The sequence below is a fragment of the Panulirus ornatus genome, chromosome 7 (genome assembly GCF_036320965.1).
Source record: "Panulirus ornatus isolate Po-2019 chromosome 7, ASM3632096v1, whole genome shotgun sequence".
Lineage (NCBI taxonomy): Eukaryota > Metazoa > Arthropoda > Malacostraca > Decapoda > Palinuridae > Panulirus > Panulirus ornatus.
In genome coordinates, this window is record NC_092230.1 from 30,735,294 (window position 1) to 30,759,350 (window position 24,057).

The window sequence follows — 24,057 nt, forward strand, 5'->3', positions numbered from 1 at the left end:
CCTCTTTCCAAAACTCTTGCATTCACCTCCCTAACAACCCCATCCATAAACAAATTAAACAACCATGGAGACATCACACACCCCTGCCGCAAACCTACATTCACTGAGAACCAATCAGTTTCCTCTCTTCCTACACGTACACATGCCTTACATCCTCGATAAAAACTTTTCACTGCTTCTAACAACTTTCCTCCCACACCATATGTTCTTAATACCTTCCACAGAGCATCTCTATCAGCTCTATCATATGCCTTCTCCAGATCCATAAATGCTACATACAAATCCATTTGCTTTTCTAAGTATTTCTCACATACATTCTTCAAAGCAAACACCTGATCCACACATCCTCTACCACTTCTGAAACCACACTGCTCTTCCCCAATCTGATGCTCTGTACATGCCTTCACCCTCACAATCAATACCCTCCCATATAATTTCCCAGTAATACTCAACAAACTTATACCTCTGTAATTTGAGCACTCACTCTTATCCCCTTTGCCTTTGTACAGTGGCACTATGCAAGCATTCCGCCAATCCTCAGGCACCTCACCATGAATCATACATACATTAAATAACCTTACCAAACAATACAGTCACCCCCTTTTTTAATAAATTCCACTGCAATACCGTCCAAACCTGCTGCCTTGCCAGATTTCATCTTCCACAAAGCTTTTACTACCTCTTCTCTGTTTACCAAATCATTTTTCCTAACCCTCTCACTTTGCACACCACCTCGACCAAAACACCCTATATCTGCCACTCTATCATCAAACACATTCAACAAACCTTCAAAATACTCACTCCATCTCCTTCTCACATCACCACTACTTATCACCTCCCCATTAGCCCCCTTCACTGAAGTTCCCATTTGCTCCCTTGTCTTACGCACTTTATTTACCTCCTTCCAGAACATCTTTTTATTTTCCCTAAAATTTAATGATACTCTCTCACCCCAACTCTCAGTTGCCCTCTTTTTCACCTCTTGCACCTTTCTCTTGACCTCCTGCATCTTTCTTTTATACATCTCCCACTCATTTGCATTTTTTCCCTGCAAAAGTCATCCAAATGCCTCTCTCTTCTCTTTCACTAATAATCTTACTTCTTCATCCCGCCATTCCCTACCCTTTCTAATCAACGCACCTTCCAGGCTTCTCATGCCACAAGCATCTTTTGCGCAAGCCATCACTGCTTCCCTAAATACATTGCATTCCTCCCCCACTGAAGTTCCCATTTGCTCCCTTGTCTTACGCACTTTATTTACCTCCTTCCAGAACATCTTTTTATTTTCCCTAAAATTTAGTGATACTCTCTCACCCCAGCTCTCAGTTGCCCTCTTTTTCACCTCTTGCACCTTTCTCTTGACCTGCTGCATCTTTCTTTTATACATCTCCCACTCATTTGCATTTTTTCCCTGCAAAAGTCATCCAAATGCCTCTCTCTTCTCTTTCACTAATAATCTTACTTCTTCATCCCGCCATTCCCTACCCTTTCTAATCAACGCACCTTCCAGGCTTCTCATGCCACAAGCATCTTTTGCGCAAGCCATCACTGCTTCCCTAAATACATTGCATTCCTCCCCCACTCCCCTTACCTCCTTTGTTCTCACCTTTTTCCATTCTGTACTCAGTCTCTCCTGTTACTTCCTCACACAAGTCTCCTTCCTAAGCTCACTTACTTTCACAACCCTCTTCACCCCAACATTCTCTCTTCTTTTCTGAAAACCCATACAAATCTTCACCTTCGCCTCCACAAGATAATGATCAGACATCCCTCCAGTTGCACCTCTCCGCACATTAACATCCAAAAGTCTCTCTTTAGTGCGCCTGTCAATTAATACGTAATCCAATAACACTCTCTGTCCATCTCTCCTACTTACATACGTATACTTAAGTATATCTTGCTTTTTAAACCAGGTGTTCCCAATCACCAGTCCTTTTTCAGCACATAAGTCTACAAGCTCTTCACCATTTCCATTTACAACACTGAACACCCCATGTATACCAGTTATTCCCTCAACTACCACATTACTCACCTTTGCATTCAAATCACCCATCACTATAACCCGGTCTTGTGCATCAAAACCACTAACACACTCATTTAGCTGCTCCCAAAACACTTGCCTCTCATGATCTTTCTTTTCATGCCCAGGTGCATATGCACCAATAATCATCCATCTCTCTCCATCAACTTTCAGTTTTACCCATATTAATCTAGAATTTACTTTCTTACATTCTATCACATACTCCCACAACTCCTGTTTCAGGAGTAGTGCTACTCCTTCCCTTGCTCTTGTCCTCTCACTAACCTCTGACTTTACTCCCAAGACATTCCCAAACCACTCTTCCCCTTTACCCTTGAGCTTCGTTTCACTCAGAGCCAAAACATCCAGGTTCCTTTCCTCAAACATATATATATATATATATATATATATATATATATATATATATATATATATATATATATATATATATATATTATATATATATATATATATATGTATATATATATATATATATATATATATATATATATATATATATATATATATATATGTATTGTTCTCACCTTTTTCCTTTCTGTACTCAGTCTCTCCTGGTACTTCCTCACACAAGTCTCCTTCCCAAGCTCACTTACTCTCACCACCCTCTTCACCCCAGCATTCACTCTTCTTTTCTGAAAACCCATACAAATCTTCACCTTAGCCTCCACAAGATAATGATCAGACATCCCTCGAGTTGCACCTCTCAGCACATTAACGTCCAAAAGTTTCTCTTTTGCGTGCCTGTCAATTAACACGTAATCCAATAACGCTCTCTGGCCATCTCTCCTACTTATATACGTATACTTATGTATATCCCGCTTTTTAAACCAGGTATTCCCAATCACCAGTCCTTTTTCAGCACATAAATCTACAATCTCTTCACCATTTCCATTTACAACACTGAACACCCCATGTATACCAATTATTCCCTCAACTGCCACATTACTCACCTTTGCATTCAAATCGCCCATCACTGTAACCCGGTTTCGTGCATCAAAACCACTAACACACTCATTCAGCTGCTCCCAAAACACTTGCCTCTCATGATCTTTCTTCTCATGCCCAGGTGCATATGCACCAATAATCACCCATCTCTCTCCATCAACTTTCAGTTTTACCCATATTAATCAAGAATTTACTTTCTTACATTCTATCACATACTCCCACAACTCCTGTTTCAGGAGTACTGCTACTCCTTCCCTTGCTCTTGGCCTCTCACTAATCCCTGACTTTACTCCCAAGACATTCCCAAACCACTCTTCCCCTTTACCCTTGAGCTTCGTTTCACTCAGAGCCAAAACATCCAGGTTCCTTTCCTCAAACATACTACCTATCTCTCCTTTTTTCACATCGTGGTTACATCCACACACATTTAGACACCCCAGTCTGAGCCTTCGAGGAGGATGAGCACTCCCCGCGTGACTCCTTCTTCTGTTTCCCATTTTAGAAAGTTAAAAAATAAAAGGAGGGGAGGATTTCTGGCCCCCCGCTCCCGTCCCCTCTAGTTGGCTTCTACGACACGCGAGGAATGCGAGGGAAGTATTCTTTCACCCCTATCCCCAGGGATGATATATATATACAACTTGCCTCCCACACCATATGTTCTTGATACTTTCCACAGACCATCTTTGTCAACTTCATCATATGCCTTCTCCAGCTCCATAAATGCTACATACAAATCCATTTGCTTTTCTAAGTATTTATCATGTACATTCTTCAAAGCAAACACCTGATCCACACATCCTCTATCACTTCTGAAACCACACTGCTCTTCCCCAATCTGATGCTCTGTACATGCCTTCACCCTCTCAATCAATACCCTCCCATATAATTTCCCAGGAGTACTCAACAAACTTATACCTCTGTAATTTGAACACTAACCTTTATCCCATTTGCCTTTGTACAATGGCACTATGCATGCATTCCGCCAATCCTCAGGCACTTCACCGTGAGTCATACTTACATTAAATATCCTTACCAATCAGTCAACAACACAGTCACCCCCTTTTATAATAAATTCCTCTGCAATACCATCTAAACCTGCTGCCTTGCTGGTTTTCATCTTCCGCAAAGCTTTTACTATCTCTTCTCTATGTACCAAATCATTGTCTCTAACACTCACTTTGTACACCACCTCGACCAAAACACCGTATATCTGCCACGCTATCATCTAACATTCAACTAACCTGGAAAATACTCACTTTTTTATTATTCTCATTATTATTATTATTATATTTTGATGCTGTCTCCTGCATTAGCAAGGTAGTGCAAGGAAACAGACAGAAGAATGGCCCAACCCAACCCACCCACATACAAGTGTATATACATAAATGCCCACACACACACATATACATAGCTATACATTTCAACGTATACATACATATACATACACATACGTATACATATATACACTTGTACATATTCATACATGCTGCCTTCATCCGTTCCTGCCGCCATCTTTCTCTTGACGTCACATGAAATGAAACTTCCCTCCCCGTGTGTGTGCGCAAGGTAGCGCTAGGAAAAACAACAAAGGCCACATTTGTTCACACTCAGTCTCTAGCTGTCATGTGTAATGCACCAAAACCACAGCTCCCTTTCCACATCCAGGCCCCACAAAACTTTCCATGGTAAACCCTAGATGCTTCGCATGCCCTGGTACAATCCACTGACAGCACATTGACCCTGGTATATCAATTCACTCTATTCCTTGCACGCCTTTCGCCCTCCTGTATGTTCAGGCCCCGATTACTCAAAATCTTTTTCACTCCATCCTTCCACCTCCAGTTTGGTCTCCAGCTTCTCCTCATTCCCTCCACCTCTGACACATATATCCTCTTTGTCAGTGTTTCCTCACTCATTCTCTCCATGTGACCAAACCACTTTAAAACACCCTCTTCTGATCTCTCAACCACACTCTTTTTATTACCACACATCTCTCTTACCCTTTCATTACTTATTCGATCAAACTACCTCACCCCACATATTGTCCTCACACATCTCATTTCCAACATATCCACCCTCCTCCTCACAATCCTATCTTTAGCCCATTCCTCACAACCATATAACTTTGTTGGAGACTTCTGGATGTTAATGTGCTGAGAGATGCAACTGGAGGGATGTCCGATCAATATCTTGTGGAGGTGAAGGAGAAGATTTGTAGAGGTTTTCAGAAAAGAAGAGAGAATGTTGGGGTGAAGAGAGTGGTGAGAGTAAGTGAGCTTGGGAAGGAGACTTGTGTGAGGAAGTGCCAGGAGAGACTGAGTGCAGAATGGAAAAAGGTGAGAGCAAAGGACATAAGGGGAGTGGGAGAGGAATGGGATGTATTTAGGGAAGCAGTGATGGCTTGCGCAAAAGATGCTTGTGGCATGAGAAGCGTGGGAGGTGGGCAGATTAGAAAGGGTAGTGAGTGGTGGGATGAAATAAGATTATTAGTGAAAGAGAAGAGAGAGGCATTTGAACTATTTTTGCAGGGTAATAATGCAAATGAGTGGGAGATGTATAAAAGAAAGAGGCAGGAGGTCAAGAGGTGAAAAAGAGGGCAAATGAGAGTTGGGGTGAGAGGGTATCATTAAATTTTAGGGAGAATAAAAAGATGTTTTGGAAGGAGGTAAATAAAGTACGTAAGACAAGAGAGCAAATGGGAACATCGGTGAAGGGGGCAAATGGGGAGGTGATAAGAAGTAGTGGTGATGTGAGAAGGAGATGGAGTGAGTATTTTGAAGGTTTGTTGAATGTGTTAGATGATGTGGCAGATATAGGGTGTTTTGGTTGAGGTGGTGTGTGAAGTGAGAGGGTTAGGGAGAATGATTTAGTAAACTGAAAAAGCTTTTTGAAAGATGTAAGCTGGCAAGGCAGCGGGTTTGGATGGTATTGCAGTGGAATTTATTAAAAAAGGGGGTGACTATGTTGTTGACTGGTTGGTAAGGATATTCACTGCATGTATGACTCATGGTGAGGTGCCTGAAGATTGGCAGAATGCATGCATAGTGCCACTGTACAAAGGCATATGGGATAAAGATGAGTGCTCAAATTACAGAGGTATAAGTTTGTTGAGTATTCCTGGGAAATTATATGGGAGGCTATTGATTGAGAGGGTGAAGGCATGTACAGAGCATCAGATTGGGGAACAGCAGTGTGGTTTCAGAAGTGGTAGAGGATGTGTGGATCAATTGTTTGCTTTGAAGGATGTATGTGAGAAATACTTAGAAAAGCAAATGGATTTGTATGTAGCATTTATGGATCTGGAGAAGGCATATGATAGAGTTGATAGAGATGCTCTGTGGAAGGTATTTAGAATATGTGGTGTTTGAGGCAAGTTGTTAGAAGCAGTGAAAAGTTTTTATTGAGGATGTAAGGCATGTGTATGTGTAGGAAGAGAGGAAAGTGATTGGTTCTCAGTTAATATTGGTTTGTGGCAGGGGTGCATGATGTGTCTGTGGTTGTTTAATTTGTTTATGGATGGGGTTGTTAGGGAGGTGAATGCAAGAGTTTTGGAGAGAAGGGCAAGTATGCAGTTTGTTGTGGATGAGAGGGCTTGGGAAGTGAGTCAGTTGTTCAGTGATGATACAGTGCTGGTGACTGATTCGGGTGAGAAACTGCAGAAACTGGTGACTGAGTTTGGTAAAGTGTGTGAAAGAAGAAAGCTGAGAGTAAATGTGAATGAGAGCAAGGTTATTAGGTACAGTAGGGTTGAGGGACAAGTCAGTTGGGAGGTAAGTTTGAATGGAGAAAAACTGGAGGAAGTGAAGTGTTTTAGATATCTGGGAGTGGATTTGGCAGTGGATAACCATGGAAGCGGAAGTGAGTCACAAGGTGGGGGAGGGGTCGAAAGTTCTGGGAGCATTGAAAAATGTGTGGAAGGCGAGAACATTATATCGGAAAGCATAATTGGGTATGTTTGAAGGAATAGTGGTTCCAACAATGTTATATGGTTGCAAGGCATGGGCTATTGATAGAGTTGTGCGGAGGAGGGTGGGTATGTTGGAAATGAGATGTTTGAGGACAATATGTGGTGTGAGGTGGTTTGATCAAGTAAGTAATGAAAGGGTAAGAGAGATGTGTGGTAATAAAAAGAGTGTGGTTGAGAGAGCAGAAGAGGGTGTTTTGAAATGGTTTGATCACATGGAGAGATTGAATGAGGAAAGATTGACCAAGAGGATATATGTGTCAGAGGTGGAGGGAATGAGGAGAAGTGGGAGACCAAATTGGAGGTGGAAAGATGGAGTGAAAAAGATTTTGAGCGATCGGGGCCTGAACATGCAGGAGGGTGAAAGGCGGGCAAGGAATAGAGTGAATTGGAACGATATGGTATACTGGGGTCGACGTGCTGTCAATGGATTGAACCAGGGCATGTGAAGTGTCTGGGGTAAACCATGGATAGTTTTGTTTGGCCTGGATGTGGAAAGGGAGCCGTGGTTTCGGTGCATCATATATGACAGCTAGAGACTGAGTGTGAACAAATGTGGCCTTTGTTGTCTTTTCCTAGCGCTACCTTGCGTGCATGTGGGGGGAGGTGTTGTCATTTCACATGTGGTAGGGTGGCGACGGGAATGAATGAAGGCAGCAAGTATGAATTATGTTCATGTGTATATATGTATTTGTTTGTGTATGTGTATATATATGTATACATTGAAATGTATAGGTATGTATATGTGCGTGTGTGGATGTGCATGTATATACATGTATATGTGGATGGGTTGGGCCATTCTTTCGTCTGTTTCCTTGTGCTACCTCACTGACATGGGAAACAGTGACAAAGTATAATAATAATATTTATAATAATGATAATAATGATAATATTTATATAATTATTTTGTTTTGTCGCTGTCTCCCACGTTAGCGAGGTAGCGTAAGGAAACAGACGAAAGAATGGCCCAACCCACCCACATACGCATGTATATACATACACGTCCACACATGCAAATATACATACCTATACATCTCAGTGTGCACATATATATACACACACAGACATATACATATATACACATGTACATAATTCATACTGTCTGCCTTTATTTATTCCCATTGCCACCTGGGAATAAATAGATAATAATAATATAGATATATATAAATATTTTAGGTTTTCAGTTTCCTCCATTCTCAAGGTAGTGCCAGTAACAAGTGAAGATACTGCCTCATTTCCTCACTCATTCATTCACTCACTCTCAAGTTGTCACATATGATTTTCTGAAAACACAGCTCCATAGCTACAACCTGGTCCCACAGGCCATTCAGTAGTTTCCCCCCAACCACCTCATATATCCTGGTTTAGCCCATTGGGAGTACATATCTACCTGTAAACCAGATCTCTGCAATTCATTTCAACCCATCCTTTCATCTCCAGTTTGGTCTCTGTTTTCTCTTATCCCTTCCGCTTCTGACACACGTATCTCCTTTTTCAACTTTTCACTCATTTCCATTTGTCTGAACCATTTCAGCACTCTTCAGCACCACATATTGTCTTCAAGCATTTCATCTGCTTTCTTTTACCAGGTTGTTGAAATTAGGGCATATATGTATGTGATAAATACTTCTATTTTATTTTTCAGAAGGACATGAGGCCTTCATCTCGCTCCAGATCTGCTTGTTTGAGACCGTTTCGAATCTCATCTCAAAAGAGAGTCTCTCTGTCAGATGGTTGTCATGATAGCAAAGGATGTTCTGAAGGCAAAAAGGAAGTAGGAATACATTACAAATATTCTGAAAGTATTTGTAAGGAAAACAAAACAAAAAGAATGAAAATAAAACTTTGGGGAAGTGGAAAAAATTTATTAACAAAAAATGATGGGAAGGTGTTGAAACGAGGTTGTCTGGCATTTAAGAAATTTACTGAAAAGGAACTCTCATCAAAGGATGCAGAGGTGAAATCTCGGGGAAGTTATTTTGGTGAACATACGGAAAGTGAAATGAAAAAGGAAGTAAATTTTCAAGGAATCATATTGCATGCCTCAGAGGAAACTGAAAGGAAGGGAAACTACAAGTTGCAGGAAAGTGAAGATGTGTTGACAAGGGAATTTGAAAAGAAGACGATACAGACTCAGGAAACTGCGGATATTACATTAAAAGAAATTGAAATGGAAATGACTGGGATAAATAGAGGAAATGATGAAAGTGATTCCTTGGAAAGTAAGATGAAAGGAATATGTACTGAACAAGTTGGAACTGAGGTGAAGGAAGAAAAGCTTGTGAATATTGCTAAAGGTGTTTTGAAAGGTAATAGTGAGTGTTACAAAAAGCAAAAGAAAAATGAGGACACTATGCTGACTGAAAATTACATTAAGGAAATTGAAATGAAACCTCAAGAAGGTAGAGAAAGTCAGTTGAAGGAAAGTTATGGAAAAGATCAAGGTAAGAAGCTTGAAATGTGTGAAGAGTTGATTAGACCTGAGGTCTTAAAAGAAGGGGCACTCCCAAGACCTTTTGTTAAAGACTGTGATATTGCATCTGAAGACAGTACATCACTTCATGTGCATAGTCATATGAGGGGGAGAGATGGTACTAATGGGAATCCCCCTGTTGTTTCCCATTTAATGCAGCATGCACCTGTTTTCCCAGATGGATGGTTGGAATGTAATGTAAAGTTTTCATGCAAAGGAAGCCCAAGAATTCATGGACTGTTCTCCAGAAAATGGGAAGATGAAATTGGAATTTGTTCAGACAGTTCAACGGGGAATATTGTTGATTTCTATGGAGGGGCAGATGATATGGAAAATGACACAGGAGAACATCCACCGAAGTTTGTTAATTTTAATCCCAGCAAAAGAGAAGGTAATATTGAGTATGAAGTGGCTCTTACCAAACCGATTAAGAAGGAATTGGTTCCTATTGAAACAACTGCAGTTTCGTTTATCACAAAAAGTTCGGGAGGTATCAGAGACTACAGTGAAAGAAAGGAAACAATTACTGAAAATACAAATACCAACAAAGTTGTTAAAAGTAATTTCATCACTGCAATTACTTTTAAAGACCACAAGAAACTAAAGAGCAAAGAAAGTCACTTAGTCCTTAACGAAAATGAGCAAGAATGCTCTTCTGTATATACAGATGATCAGGTCTTGCTCACAAAAGTTGATGTACATATGGAAACTGTTGAACAAAGGAAAAATGATACTGAGATTAGAGTAAGCAACAGAAGCATGTTTGTATCACACAGTGATTCAGTGGAGGACAGTAGTAGAATTCAATCTGATGATTATATGGAATGTACAGATACCCCTCCTACTATAGTTATGAGAGAGAACGGTAGTCTAAGGGTCTTAGGAAAGCCCAAGGACATACCACAAAATAAGAATGATGATGAGCATGAATCGGAATACTGTACGACTGATGGAAAATCCTCATCAGAAATTTTGCATGGTGTTTTTACTGAGGAAAGATTTCCTTTAAAATGCAATATGTCATCCCTAGAACATATGATTCCCAGATCACATTCTCTGGAAAATGTTGGTTATTTCACTGTGGGAAAGGAAGGTAACATTGAACATTTAACTGACAGAAGGAATATTCATTCTGGCCAGATACCTTTAAGGGAAGTTGATCCTGACTGTGTACCATTGGAAATACAGTGTTATGTTGATAATGTACACATGAGGGACGAAGGTAATTCTGGACATGTAGTATTGAAAAAAGGAGGTGATCAAGACAGCATATGTGTGAGAAAGGAATATGAATATAACCATTTATCTTTGGAAATGGAAGGTAATCATGACCGTGTACCTGCGGGAAGGGAAGCTGAGCATTGTTGTGTATCCTTAGAGAGAGAGACTGTGGGAAGGGAAGCTGAGCATTGTCATGTATCCTTAGAGAGAGAGAGTGATCATTTAGCTGTAAGAAGAGAAGGTTATCCTAATGGTTCACAAATGAAAGGAGAATCTGAATTGGAACAAATACTTTCAAGAAGGATAATGGATCCTAATGATATATCATTTAGAAGTAAAGGATGTTCTGACCATGAATACATTAGTAAGGAAAACAAGGCTAATCATGTATATGTAAGTAAAGTTGATTCAAATGTTGTATGTGTAGGAAGAGAAAGTGATCTTGACCATTCACCTTTGAAAAGTAAGAGTGATCTTAACCATGTTCTGGAAGGAAAGAACGATTATAACAGTACATTCATTGGGATGGATTTTGGGCAAGAAAACCAACTTGAAGGAGGGAGCTGTGATCACGAAAGTCTTCCTTGTATCAGAGATGTCAACACATATGAGACTGTTGAAGAAAGAATGCATAACAGTTTTAGCTGTAACACATACCCAAGTGTTTGTGGAAGAGAGGGGCCTTCTGAAGAGAGGAGTAAAGTAGTGGAACACCATGAATCTCAAGAAGAGTTTGATTCTGATCATGTACTGAAGACTAAAGACAGAGACAAATTAGACATAGTTGGAACACTATCAAATGTTCCTCTCAAAGGACAAGAAAATGAAATAATTTTTGAAGACTTTTGTATAAAAGATTGTGGTTTAGAAAAGAATTCCTCCTATGGTTTGCTTACTGAAAGGGAAGAGGGACAGGCAGGAGGTGAAGTTGTTATAAACTGTTATAATTTAGGGCACCTGATTTCTCTTCTCCAAGTATCAGGTGCACTAAGTGATAGTAAACATCTTCTGTCAATTCCACGATCGTATCTTACTGTCGAACTTGTAATGGCAGCCATCAATGCAAACATTTTTAAAAACAGTGATATCTTTACATGGATTTGTAGGATTTGCAGGCCAAAGAGCAGAAAATACACTTCAAAATTTGCTCATCAGTTTCAACAATATCAACAACTGTATCAACATATTACTGAAAAAGTTTGTCCAGACAAGCGAGATGTATGGGGAAACCTTCTTAAGCAGTCTGTATATCGTATACCAAAGGGCAAAGGTTTATGTCTGATATTTGGAAAAATTCCTGAACTATGTAAGAATGAAGCACTTGATATTAGTTTGATTGGTCATCTTGATGGGGTTATCCAGAAGGATATGGCTTTGGCACCTTTTGAATATCAGAGGGGTTATGATGGATTTAGAAGATCAATAAAAGCAATGAGGGGTGAGATTGATAGGTTGCTGTCAGAATTGAAAGGTAAGAATGAAGAATTAAAGCATCAGCAAGAATATACAAAGCAAGAAATGAAAAAGGTAAGGGAGGGGGATTCTGGTAAGCAAGAGTTAATGAGTATTTATGAGACATTAATTGAAGAAATTAGATTATCTTTTCTGTTGATAAAAAATCAAAGTTCCACTGTTAATCACAATTTAGTTGAAGAGGAAAAGGGAGCTTACCTCAGGCATGTTCCTAAAGTGTTAGTCTGTCTTCGTCAAATTGTTTTGGAGAAAGAATCAAAGGTCAACCAGTTACAGGATAAGGTAAACTCTTACTTGGACATGGTAGAGGCAAGAGAAATTATTATCAAGAAGCAGCAGGAAGAAATATGTAAGAATGAACATGAAGCATCACGAACAGATGATTATATAAAGCAACTTAAAAAGCACATAAAGGTTGTTGAGAGTAGGGTAAAAGATTGTAAGTCTCATATTCATCAGCAGGAAGAGCTTCTTAGGATGAAGTCAGTCAGTCCCATCTATGTTAAGCAGCTAGAGGAAGACATTACAAAATTAAAAGATATTCTGAGAGAACAAGAACTACTAATATGTCAGCAGCAAGAAAAGCATACTCAGATGGAAAATGCAGTCATAGTATGTGAATCTCTAAAGAACCAACTTAACCAAGAGTTGAAGGTTGTTCAGGATACATTACATGAAAGGGATGCTCAGATTCAGTGTCATCAGACATTGCACAGTCAGTTGGAGTATGATGCACAACAAAAAGAAGCTATTGCACAAAGATTGAAGGAAGAACTTCATGCTTGTGAGGCAATTCTGAGTGAAAAGGAAGCACATATTTCCACACTTCATGCAGAACGAAGTGTTCGCATCACTGAATTGGAAGAAAGACTTGTATGTTGTAATAATCTTCTTGTAGAAAGAAATGACATCATAGAAAAACTTAAGAGTGACCTTGCTGTATTAGAGAAGAAAGAAAAGGAAAGAGAAACCCAGATTCATAATCTTGAGGAAGAAGTAGACCATTATCAAAACTATGTCATGGAAATCCATGCAATAAGTTTCAAAGACAGTTCTTCAGTTACTGACAGCTTTAACAATAACCAGATAAGAAAAAAATTTAATGATACAGAATATTCACAGAGTTTTATCAAAGGCAGAATGGCTAGGAAGAAAGTTAGTGATGATGTATTTTATAAACCTACATTAGATCATTCATTAATGCTTAAAAACAAAGTTGAACAACATAGAAGAGATACAGATAAGCTAAAAGAAATTGAACAGGTATTTTATTTGTCAAAGCAAGAAAGAGATGGCAGTCCAGCCACTGACTTGAAAAGTGTACAGGAACTCAGGATGCAGGTTTCAGAGCTCAAACGCTGTCTTGCTTCTCGCGAGGAAATGAATGGACAACTTGAGGAAATGCTCAGGAATCAAGAGGAATCAATTGAGAAACTAAAGAATCACCAAGAAGCTAAGGATAGTATAATAAATTATTTACAGATGTTATGTGTAAATTCAAACAGTGTTTTGGAGTCGGTCAATAAGTCAGTTGACAAAAACGAATGGTTGGATGAACTAAAAGTTGGTCCTAGTTTTGCAATACAAGATAGTTCTCGAGCAGTATCGCTGCATCACATAGAAACTATGAAGCTGGAACCCATGAATGACTCTCCCATGTTGGTAAGAGACAGTCTAGGTCAAACTAAAGAACTTGAAATATCTCAAAGCAGACAGATCAGACAAAGACCATCTATTGTGCACAATTGCTTCACAAAAGAAAATACCACCATAACTTTAGGTGATGCTGGTATTTCAAATAGTATTTTAGTTCAGGAAACCAGCTCCAGTAAGCGGGTAGTTTCAAAAGAATCACACCATTTGAAAATTACTCTTTCTGAGTACCGTGTTAGAAGTAAAGGCAAGGAAGTGGATCTAAATGAAGAAAAACAAAAACTTCATTTACCTTGCACTTCTGGTAACCAAAGGCAAAACATGAAGAGGAAAGGTAATGAAGTAGGATTGCCAGAAACATCACTGTTGAAGACAATGAAGAACCCTCATCCAGAGAAGAAGAGAAGAATTTTATCAAGAGAAAACTTTCCTGTTGAGTTAGATGAGAACAAGAGGACTAAAAGTCAGATTATAAGCAGAGAAGATTTCCATCTTATTACTAAAGATCGTTACACTGTACCTAGTGTGAGACAAGCTGGAATGAGGAGAGAAAAGCATAAATATTTAAAGCACAGGTTGAAAAGGCATGATTATCAGACTCATCAGTCTCTTAGAGAGAAGAATCCAGGAGAGGAGATGCTGAGATTGAAAAAGACTTTGGAGTACATTAAAGGAAAACATGACAAGGCAATGGCTAAAGAAATTGAGGAAAGGTTGAAGTTAGAGGAAAGGTCTAGATCTAGAGAAATACTTTTAGCCCAGTTGGTGAAAGATTGTGGTAACTTAGAGGTACAACTGAGAAATAGTGATACAGCTTTAATCATAATAGAAAATGACCGAGCAAGGATCAGTACCCTTTTGGAACAAGTTGAAACTGATCTGAAACAAGCATTAGACACCAAGGATTATCTTAGAGACCTTATTAGCCAAAAAGATGATGCTCTAAAGGTATGTCATGATGAAAAGGCAAAGTTGAATTTAATTATTGAACAAACCATTAAAGAACACCAAAAGAAAGTAGAGGTTCTCAGTCATGCACTTAAAGATAAGGAGATGAATGTTAATGATTTGAAGAAGAAGATAGAAAAACTTGAAGAAGATATTGATAAAGAAAGAGAAAACCATCATAAAGTTACAGAACAGATAGAAAAGAACCTAAGGAGTAGAACCAATGCCTTGGAGGTGATGAGGAGTGAGAAAATCCATTTGAAAAAGGATGTAGAAAAAAAAGATATGAACTTGAAAATGCATATTGAAGAAAAGGAGCAGTTAGGTGCCATGTTAAAAATTGAAAAAGACAAAAATGATCAGTTTGGAAAGAAATTGATGGAAAATGATGAAAAAATTAGGGATGCAGTAGAAGGAAAGATTGAGGTTGAAAGACTGCTGAAAGGGAAAGAGCAGGCATTGGTAAGACTTGAAGAAAAGACAAAATATATGGAAGCCAGTATAGAGGAAAAGGCAAAAGAAATACTACTGTTACAAGAAGAAATATGTAATTTAAAAGAAACAAGAGAAAAGGAAGATGCAGTAAAAGAAAGCTTTGTTTTAGAGAAACAAAAACTTGAGCAAACTTTAAAGCAATGTCAACAAGCATTAAGGGAGCAGTTAGAGGACAAGAAACAAAAAGAAGCAATAATCCAGAAACTTCAGGAGACCATCATCTCAGAAACAGAAAAGACACGGATGGTGAATAAGGAGGCAGATGAAGCTTTAGCTCATAAAGAGCAGGAAATCCATGATCTTCAGAAAGATAAAGAGCAGTTGGAAGTAGATATAGAGGAAAATAAACAGAAACATTCAATTATTTTGTCTGAGAAGGACAGATACTTGAAAATGCAATTAGATTTGGTTCGTAATGATCTTGAAGAAGCACTTAAAACAAATGCAACTTTAAAATGTCAGCTGGAAGACATCAAGGCAACTAAGATCCTTATTAGAAAAGAATTAAAACTTGGAGAAGCATCTTGTAAACCCCTAAAATTAAAAGAGGAACTTGAAAGTGTATGTAAACTTACTAACATGCTGAAGGAGGAGAAAATGAGGAGTGGTATGATGAACCGTGAGCTGCTTGAAGAAAAATCAAGAAGCAGGACTCTCATGAAGCAGTTGCAGATGATAAAGAAGGATAAACAAGTTGTAAAGAGGTGGGCTAATAAAGGTAAACAGAATCATTTGAACCAAGCTTGCCAGACTTTGCCTTTACAGGAAGAGGATTTGCAGTTTCACATAGAAAACACAAAAAATCTTAAGACAGCCTTGGAAACAGAGAAACGTGTTTCTGAGGGTATGTACCTTAAGTTGTTGGTTGAGCAGAAAAAGTCTATGTCTTTAGCTACTGGACTTCAGCAGGCTTATGAAGAAACTTCAAAAGATTTAGAATACCAGTTGTCCCTCTTCTGTTGGGCTGCAGAGAAGTATAGGGAAAAGTTGCGAAAGCTTGAAGAGCTTACTGCCATTAGCACCAATAGTGAAGTAGGAGTTGAAGATTTTCCACCTTAAAAATGTTTTATGGTGATCTTGGAATTATGTACAACAGGAAGTAACAGAAGATAAATTGAAGCTTTTGATTATTGCTTGATAATAAGGGATTTTTCTTTTTTTTCCTGGATGTGGAAAAATGTATATTAAGGCTTATAGTGTGAATGTAACTTAGGCTTAGTTAATTCTAAGTTCTTGGTCATTAAGTGATTATTTGTCCATACTTTGAAATTTAGTTCCTTTGTTTTTTGTTTTAATATCTTTGTTATTATTGTCAGGGTTTTTCTTCATATAAACAGTCTGATTTTATTTGTAATTAATAGTATAATTTGTTACAAATGGTGTATTACATCTCTTTTAGAATATTTTTTGTATTCTTTTGTTTGTTTTGTGTTTGCACATGCTGGGTAATCGAAGAAAAGTTCCCAAGTTATACACACATTGTCAGGTGCTTGAAATTGTAGTAGGACTGCATCATGTCAGAATACTTGCTACACAATTGTCCCCTTTTTTCAATGAAAAGAAGGAATTACCATGTTAATTTGGCTGTAGGGGTTGGTGTTACCATTGTAACAATAAACAGATTAATGTACATAGACCTTTGTTGGTCTGGTATGGAAGGGCAGTTAGAAGTTTATTCCTTGAATGAGTAGAATTTCCTTTTACTTTTATAGAATGCAGATTTTGCATTGTACTCAATTTTAGTCTCAAAACTGATTTTTTTCATGTTATTTTCTCTGCCTGCATGAGTTACAGTGTGAATGAGAAGTCACCTTTGACAAGGTTCTATTACTCGGAGTACAGTCTTGTATAAAAACTTCTTCCTTCAAAGGAGTCTGCATTTCCCTGTTACTGGAAGTAATGCAACCTTGGGCTGCAGGAGACTTTAGAAAGGTCATAGGTAATGCCAGGACTCTCGTAAGAGATTGGTCCAAGGATGATTCCAAATAAGTAAATAGAATACCTGTATATTGTAGACATTAAATTTTGTGTTCCATGAAAACTTTCATGAAAAAAATTATCTACCTTATTTTCTGCCATAGACACTTTTCTTCAGAGAAACATCTCCAAAAATCACTCCATGTCATAGTTTAGACCTTTATACCCTCGACTGCCAGTCTCGCATTCAAATCGCCCATCATGAGTACAGATCTCTTGTGTCAAGACTACCGACACACACAATTGGCTCTTCCCCAAAACCCTTGCTTCTTCCTCCCTCCTCTCATTTCAAAGTGCATATGCACTGATGGTCACCTATCTCTTGTAATCCACTTTTTTTTTTTACCCACATTAGTCTGCAGCTCACTTCCTTACACTTTTTCAAACATTCCCATAACTTCTTTAGCAGGAGTGCTACCCCTTCTTTAGATCTTGCATTGACTTAACCCAAGACATTCCTGAATTATTATTCTGCACTATGAAACACTTCCATACATATCCTTACATTACCTATCTTCTTTGTCTACAATATTCTTTACAAAGTCCTGTTCTTTATTACTTATCCTGTTATACTCATTCCTTGCTATTGCATAGATTACAAATGCTAGCAGGCCAGAGTACCCCAGTAGCCAGTGGCTGTATATTCTTCCCAGGACATGAAGTTTTTTGGCTTTTTGATATCGTTTATTCAACCACCCTTATTTCATAGCCTACCCTCTGTATTTGAAGCCAAAGGTAACTATGTTCCTACTCCACTACAGATTTCACAGAATTTTCCACCACAGTGCAGTGGTACTAAACTTTATTTCCCATTTGTACTACCATAGAAAGTTTGAATTTTATGTAGTTTCATCTTTGTATTTTTGTAGTTTCTAGTTTCCCTCATCTGCCATAATAACAGGCTCAAGCAGTATTACGTTTTCCAATTGTTGTTTATACATGATATTTTCAATATCCTTGGTGCTATGGGTGAAGATTTAGTAGTACAGGTTGAGCATCCCTAATCCGAAATACTCCAATTTTTTTTTTTTTTTTTAGCAGCGACATGACGTTACTGGTGGAAAATGCCACACCTGACCTCACTTGCCCATGCTGGGCTCTTGACATTTTTGTTGGCACGTTTGTTACAAAACCATCATCACTGCCAGACCTACATGCATTGTTCACTGTGTTTTTTGCTTATTCTTTGCTATGTGAATAAGTGTACGAAAATGATTAGGTTTATCAATACTATATAAATTCAGTCAGAAGTCGAGATGATGTCAAACAAACACATTGTTCACATGGGCAGCCACCTTAGCTCTCTTATGGTTGAGTTACACAAATTTGTTTCACATGCAAAATTATTGAAAATATTGTATACATTACCTTTGGGCTGTGTGTATAAGTTGAATATGAAATGTGTGGATTTTGTGTTTAGACTTGAGTCCCATCCCCAAGATATCTATTAACCATCATGACACTTGTGGAAAACAGGATGGTAAGAAAACAAATGGGTTAGAGCTGAGACATACCTCAATGTTTCGACCGTTCGACGGTCTTTCTCAGGAGATACTGATTCCAGCATTCTGCAGGGCTGTGTTCTCCAGCAAGTGATGGTCACCTTGTCGGACGCCTTGGCATGTCGCTCTCTGGTTGGATCGCTTGTCCTCTCCACCGTTCACAATGATCTCTGCTGCCTGACATGACCAGATGAACCCAGACCTAGTGTTAACGTTGCTCTAAAGCAGGACTCTCATGAAGCAGTTGCAGATGATAAAGAAGGATAAACAATTTGTAAAGAGGTGGGCTGATAAAGGTAAACAGAATCATTTGAACCAAGAATGCCAGACTTTTCCTTTACAGGAAGAGGATTTGCAGTTTCACAGAAAACACAAAATATTAAGACAACCTTGGAAACAGAGAAACATGTCTGAGGGTATGTACCTTAAGTTGCTGGTCAAGCAGAAAAAGTCTTATGTCTTTAGCTACTGGACCTCAGCAGGCTTATGAAGAAACTTCAAAAGATTTAGAATATCAGCTGTCCCTCTTCTCTTGGGCTGCAGAGAAGTATAGGGAAAAGTTGCAAAAGCTTGAAGAGTTTACTGCCATGAGCACTAATAGTGAAGTAGGAGTTGAAGATTTTCCACCTTAAAAATTGTTATAGTGACCTTGGAATTGTGTACAACAGGAAATAACATAAAATAAATTGAGGCTTTTTATTATTGCTCGATAGTAAGGGGATTTTTTTTTTCCTGGATGTATGATAAGGCTTATAGTTTGAATGTAACTTAGGCTTGGTTAGTTCTAAGCTCTTGGTCATTAAGTAATTATTTTTACATACTTTGAAATTTAGTTCCTTTGTTTTTTGTTTTAATATCTTTGTTATTGTTGTCAGGGTTTTTCTTTTTACAAAGTCTGATTTTATTTGTAATTAATAGTGTAATTTGTTACAAATGGTGTATTACATCTCTTTTTGAAGATTTTTTTATTTTGTCTGTTTTGTGTTTACACATGCTGGGTCATCAAAGAAAAGTTCTCAAGTTGTATACACATTGTAAGGTGCTTGAAATTATAGTAGGACTGCATCATGTCAGAATATTTTCTACACAATTATCCCCTTTTTTGAGTGAAAAGACCTTTGTTTAAGTATGGCATGGAAGGGCAATTAGAAGTTTATTCCTTGAATGAGTAGAATTTCCATTTACTTTCGTAGAATGCAGATTTTTCATTATACTCGATTTTAAAGTCTCAAAACTGAATTTTTTTCATGTTATTTTCTCTGCCTGCATGAGTTACAGTGTGAATGAAAAGGCACCTTTGACAAGGTTCTATTATTCGGAGTACAGTCTTGTCAAAGAACTTCTTCCTTCAAAGGAGTCTGCATTTCCCTGCAACTGGAAATAATGCAACCTTGGGCTGCAGGAGACTTTAGAAAGGTCATAGGTAACACCAGGACTCTTATATGAGATTGGTCCAAAGATGATTCCAAATAAGTAAATAGAATACCTGTATATTGTAGACATTAAATTTTGTGTTCCATGAAAACATTCATGAAAAAATTATTTACCTTATTTTCTGCCATAAAGACACTTTTTTTTTAGAGAAACATCTCCAAAAATCATTCCATGTCATAGTTTAGACTTTTATACCCTCGACTGCCAGTCTCGCATTCAAATCGCCCATCATGAGTACAGATCTCTTGTGTCAAGACTATCGACACACACAATCAGCTCTTCTCCAAAATACTCGCTGCTTCCTCCCTTCTCTCATTTCAAAGTGCATATGCACTGATGGTCACCCATCTCTTGTAATCCACTTTCACTTTTACCCATATTAGTCTGCAGCTCACTTCCTTACACTTTTTCAAACATTCCCATAACTTCTTCAGCAGGAGTGCTACCCCTGCTTTAGATCTTGCATTGACTTTACCTAAGACATTCCCAAATTATTATTCTGCACTGTGAAAACACTTCCATACATATCCTTATATTACCTATCATCTTTGTCTTTATTCTTTTCAAAGTCCTGTTCTTCATTACTTATCCTGCTATACTCGTTCCTAGCTATTGCATACATTACAAATGCTAGCAGGGGCTGTATATTCTTCCCAGGACATGAAGTTTTTTGGCTTTTTGATAGTTTATTCAACCACCCTTATTTCGTAGCCTACCCTCTGTATTTGAAGCCAAAGGTAACTATGTTCCTACTCCTTCACTACAGATTTCACATAATTTTCCACCACAGTGCAGTGGTACTAAACTTTATTTCCCATTTGTAGTACCATAGAAAGTTTGAATTTTATGTAGTTTCTACTCTTGAAATCGAGTTTCATCTTTGTACATTTGTTGTTTCTCCTGAATCTGATTTCATCTATGTTTTTTCCTCATCTACTATATTAACAGACTCAAGCAGTATTACGTTTTCCAATTGTCGGTTATACATGATATTTTCAACGTCGTTGCTGCTGTGTGTGAAGATTTAGTAGCACAGGTTGAACATCCCTAATCCAAAATACTCTTTTTTTTTTTTTTTTTTTTTTTTTTTTTTTTTTTTGCAGCGACATGACGTTACAGGTGGAAAATGCCACGCCTGACCTCACTTGCCCATGCTGAGCTCTTGACATTTCTGTTGGCACGTTTGTTACAAAACCATCGTCACCGCCAGACCTACGTGCATTATTCACTGCGTTTTTTGCTTATTCTTTGCTATGTTTACAAGTGTACGAAAATGATTAGGCTTATCAGTAGCATATAAATTCAGTCAGGAATCGAGATGGTGGCAAACAAACACATTGTACACAAACTTGTTTCATGTGCAGAATTATTGAAAATGTGTACATTACCTTCGCGCTATAAGTTGAATATGAAACGTGGATTTTGTGTTTAGACTTGCGTCCCATCCCTAAGATATCTGTTAACCATCATGACACTTGTGGAAAACAGGATGGTAAGAAAACAAATGGGTTAGAGCAGAGACACACCTCAACATTTTGACAGTTCAACAGTCTTTCTCAGGAGATACTGATTCCAGCATTCTGCGGGACTGTGTTCTCAAGCGAGTGATGGTCACCCGGTTGGACGCCTTGGCATGTCGCTCTCTGGTTGGATCACTTGTCCTCTCCACAGTTCACAGTGATCTCTGCTGCCTGACATGACCAGCAGATGAACCCAGACCTAGTGTTAACGTTGTTCTTAATCTCTTCCTCTAGGTAAGCTCTGACACTATAACTAAACGGTGTGTCACTTGCCTGTAGTTACCTTGGTGTCGACCTTATAGTGAAAGTGTGAGAGCTTACCTGGAGGAAGGGATTAAAAACAATGTTAACACAGGGTCTGGGTTCATCTGCTGGTCTCTTCAGGCAGCGTAGATCATTGTGAACGGATGGAGGCAGCAGGACAATCAGAGTGACATGACAAGGCGTCCGACCGGATGACCATCACTTACTGAGGAACACAGTCCTGCCAAATGCTGGAATCAGTATCTCCTGAGAAAGCCCGTTGAATGGTCGAGACATTGAGGTACGTCTCAGCTCTAACCTTTTTTTTTTTTTTTTTTTTTTTCTCCATCCTGTTTCCCACCTATCTCGTTTTGTCTTTGCAAATATTCCAAAACACCTCTGGTCCCAAGCATTTTGTATAAGGGTTACTCAACCTGTAATGGTGTCAGTCCATCTGATCCTAGGTGTGGTCATTGACGTGTTAGTAAGGGAAATTTTCCTGTAAATACTAAAAGCTTGCATCTTCGTGGCCATTGGTTTCCATGAAGGATATATGATGTAAAGGAGGGATGGAGAAAAGAGGTTAGGTATCTTGATATAGAGATATCTGGGAGTTTGAGATGCTGATGGAGGACCCATTTATGCAATGCACCAGCTAGGCAATATTTGCATTGTATTAGATAATGATTCACAGGATTTAAATGAAGCCATACATATATACAATAAAATAAGGGAATTAGGATCAAGTTATATGCTTCTCAATAATGGTAATGGAGGATTTCAGTTACAAAGAAAGGTGGAAGTCAAATTTTCATGACAAAATGTCATGAGACAAGTTCTTAGAGTGGGAGATAGTAGCTTCCTCCACCTTCCCTTGAGTTGTGTCCTTGATCTGTTTATTGTGGATTGAAGCTCTTTACCTTTAGTCAGAGAAAGCATGTTGGAACAGAGGCATGACTGTGCCTCTTTCGCCGTGAGTCGATAATGAAATGAACAAAAGTAAATTTTCCATGAGGAGAAAGTTATGGTGATACAAGTTCTTCGAGTTGTTTCCTGTATTAGCATCTAACTGACCACATCTAGAATCAGAGACTAATTATTACTAATTTTATGGTAACACATAGCATGGAAAATGGAAATGTCAGATATGGTAGGCCAATCAGCAAAAGTGATTATTTATTTCTTAGACTTGATAACCATCTTATGGAGGTGTTAGAATCAGATGAGAGGAAACCAGACTTGAGAGATATAGTCATGAGCCTGAACAGAGCTAAATGATTTCTTTGCGAACATTAAGTCGCAAGGAAAGTACAGAAAGATGGGGATTGCCTCGGTTTAGGAGAAAACCTAGACACTGAAGTTGGCAATGTATTTGGCTAGAAAAAGAGAAAATGCAGATAAATGCTCAATAATGGGAATGGGACACACGTGATAAAAGATCTTGATACAATTGTTAATTACCAGAAAATAAGGTGTAGGAACCTAGGTTAAGGGACATGGAAATTGACAAGATATTTAAACCCTCGACAGAACTCCACCTCACGAGAATTGTAAAGAAATTCTGTTTGCAGAATATTAGAATGGCATTTAGCGTATGTATTAGGAAATTTCCATCAAGATATTGTCAAAATTAAGAGAACCAAGTTACTATATACAAGTGACTCAGGCCATAGAATTGTCCACTAAGAAAAGGGTGAGCGGTGACTGGATCACATCCTATAAGACTGCAAACCAGTTGATGTCAGCCGTGAACAGATCTCCGTAAAAATTTCCGATTAGATAACCAGAGGATGTAACAAGAAAGTAGGCAAGAAACTTAGTAGAAGAGAAATGTTTTCATATCCCAGTACTAATGAATGGAACAAGTTAAAGAAACTAATTGCTGAAAATATGTATAGTTGCAAAGCTGCATAAAAGTAAATTTCAAGAAATTGAGGCTCATTGAGTGGAAAACCTCCATACTGTATTGAGCTATTATCAATAAAAACATTGACAAATTTGTACAGTTATCAAGGTAAATCACTATTGCTTGTGCAGAAACAGGAAACAGGAATATAGATAAGGCAGTCTTGACAAAGGATGAGGTATTAACTGGGGTCCCATGATGCCACTGGAGACCAATGATGCTGCGGCAAGAGGAACGAGACGTTTCTTGGTTTCTCTTGTAC

General features: G+C 38.4%; 1 protein-coding gene across 3 annotated transcripts in view; it reads left to right on the plus strand.

Annotated features, from left to right (window-relative positions):
- Positions 1-19,762, plus strand: part of LOC139749498 (uncharacterized) — a 58,046-nt gene extending 38,284 nt beyond the window's left edge. For all 3 annotated transcript variants that reach the window (XM_071663424.1, XM_071663422.1, XM_071663421.1), the window contains one exon: positions 8,596-19,762. In XM_071663424.1, coding sequence (XP_071519525.1) covers positions 8,596-16,272 — 7,677 coding nt within the window. In that variant the 3' untranslated portion in view covers positions 16,273-19,762. The remainder of the gene's footprint in view (positions 1-8,595) is intronic.
- The last annotated feature ends 4,295 nt before the right edge of the window (positions 19,763-24,057 follow it).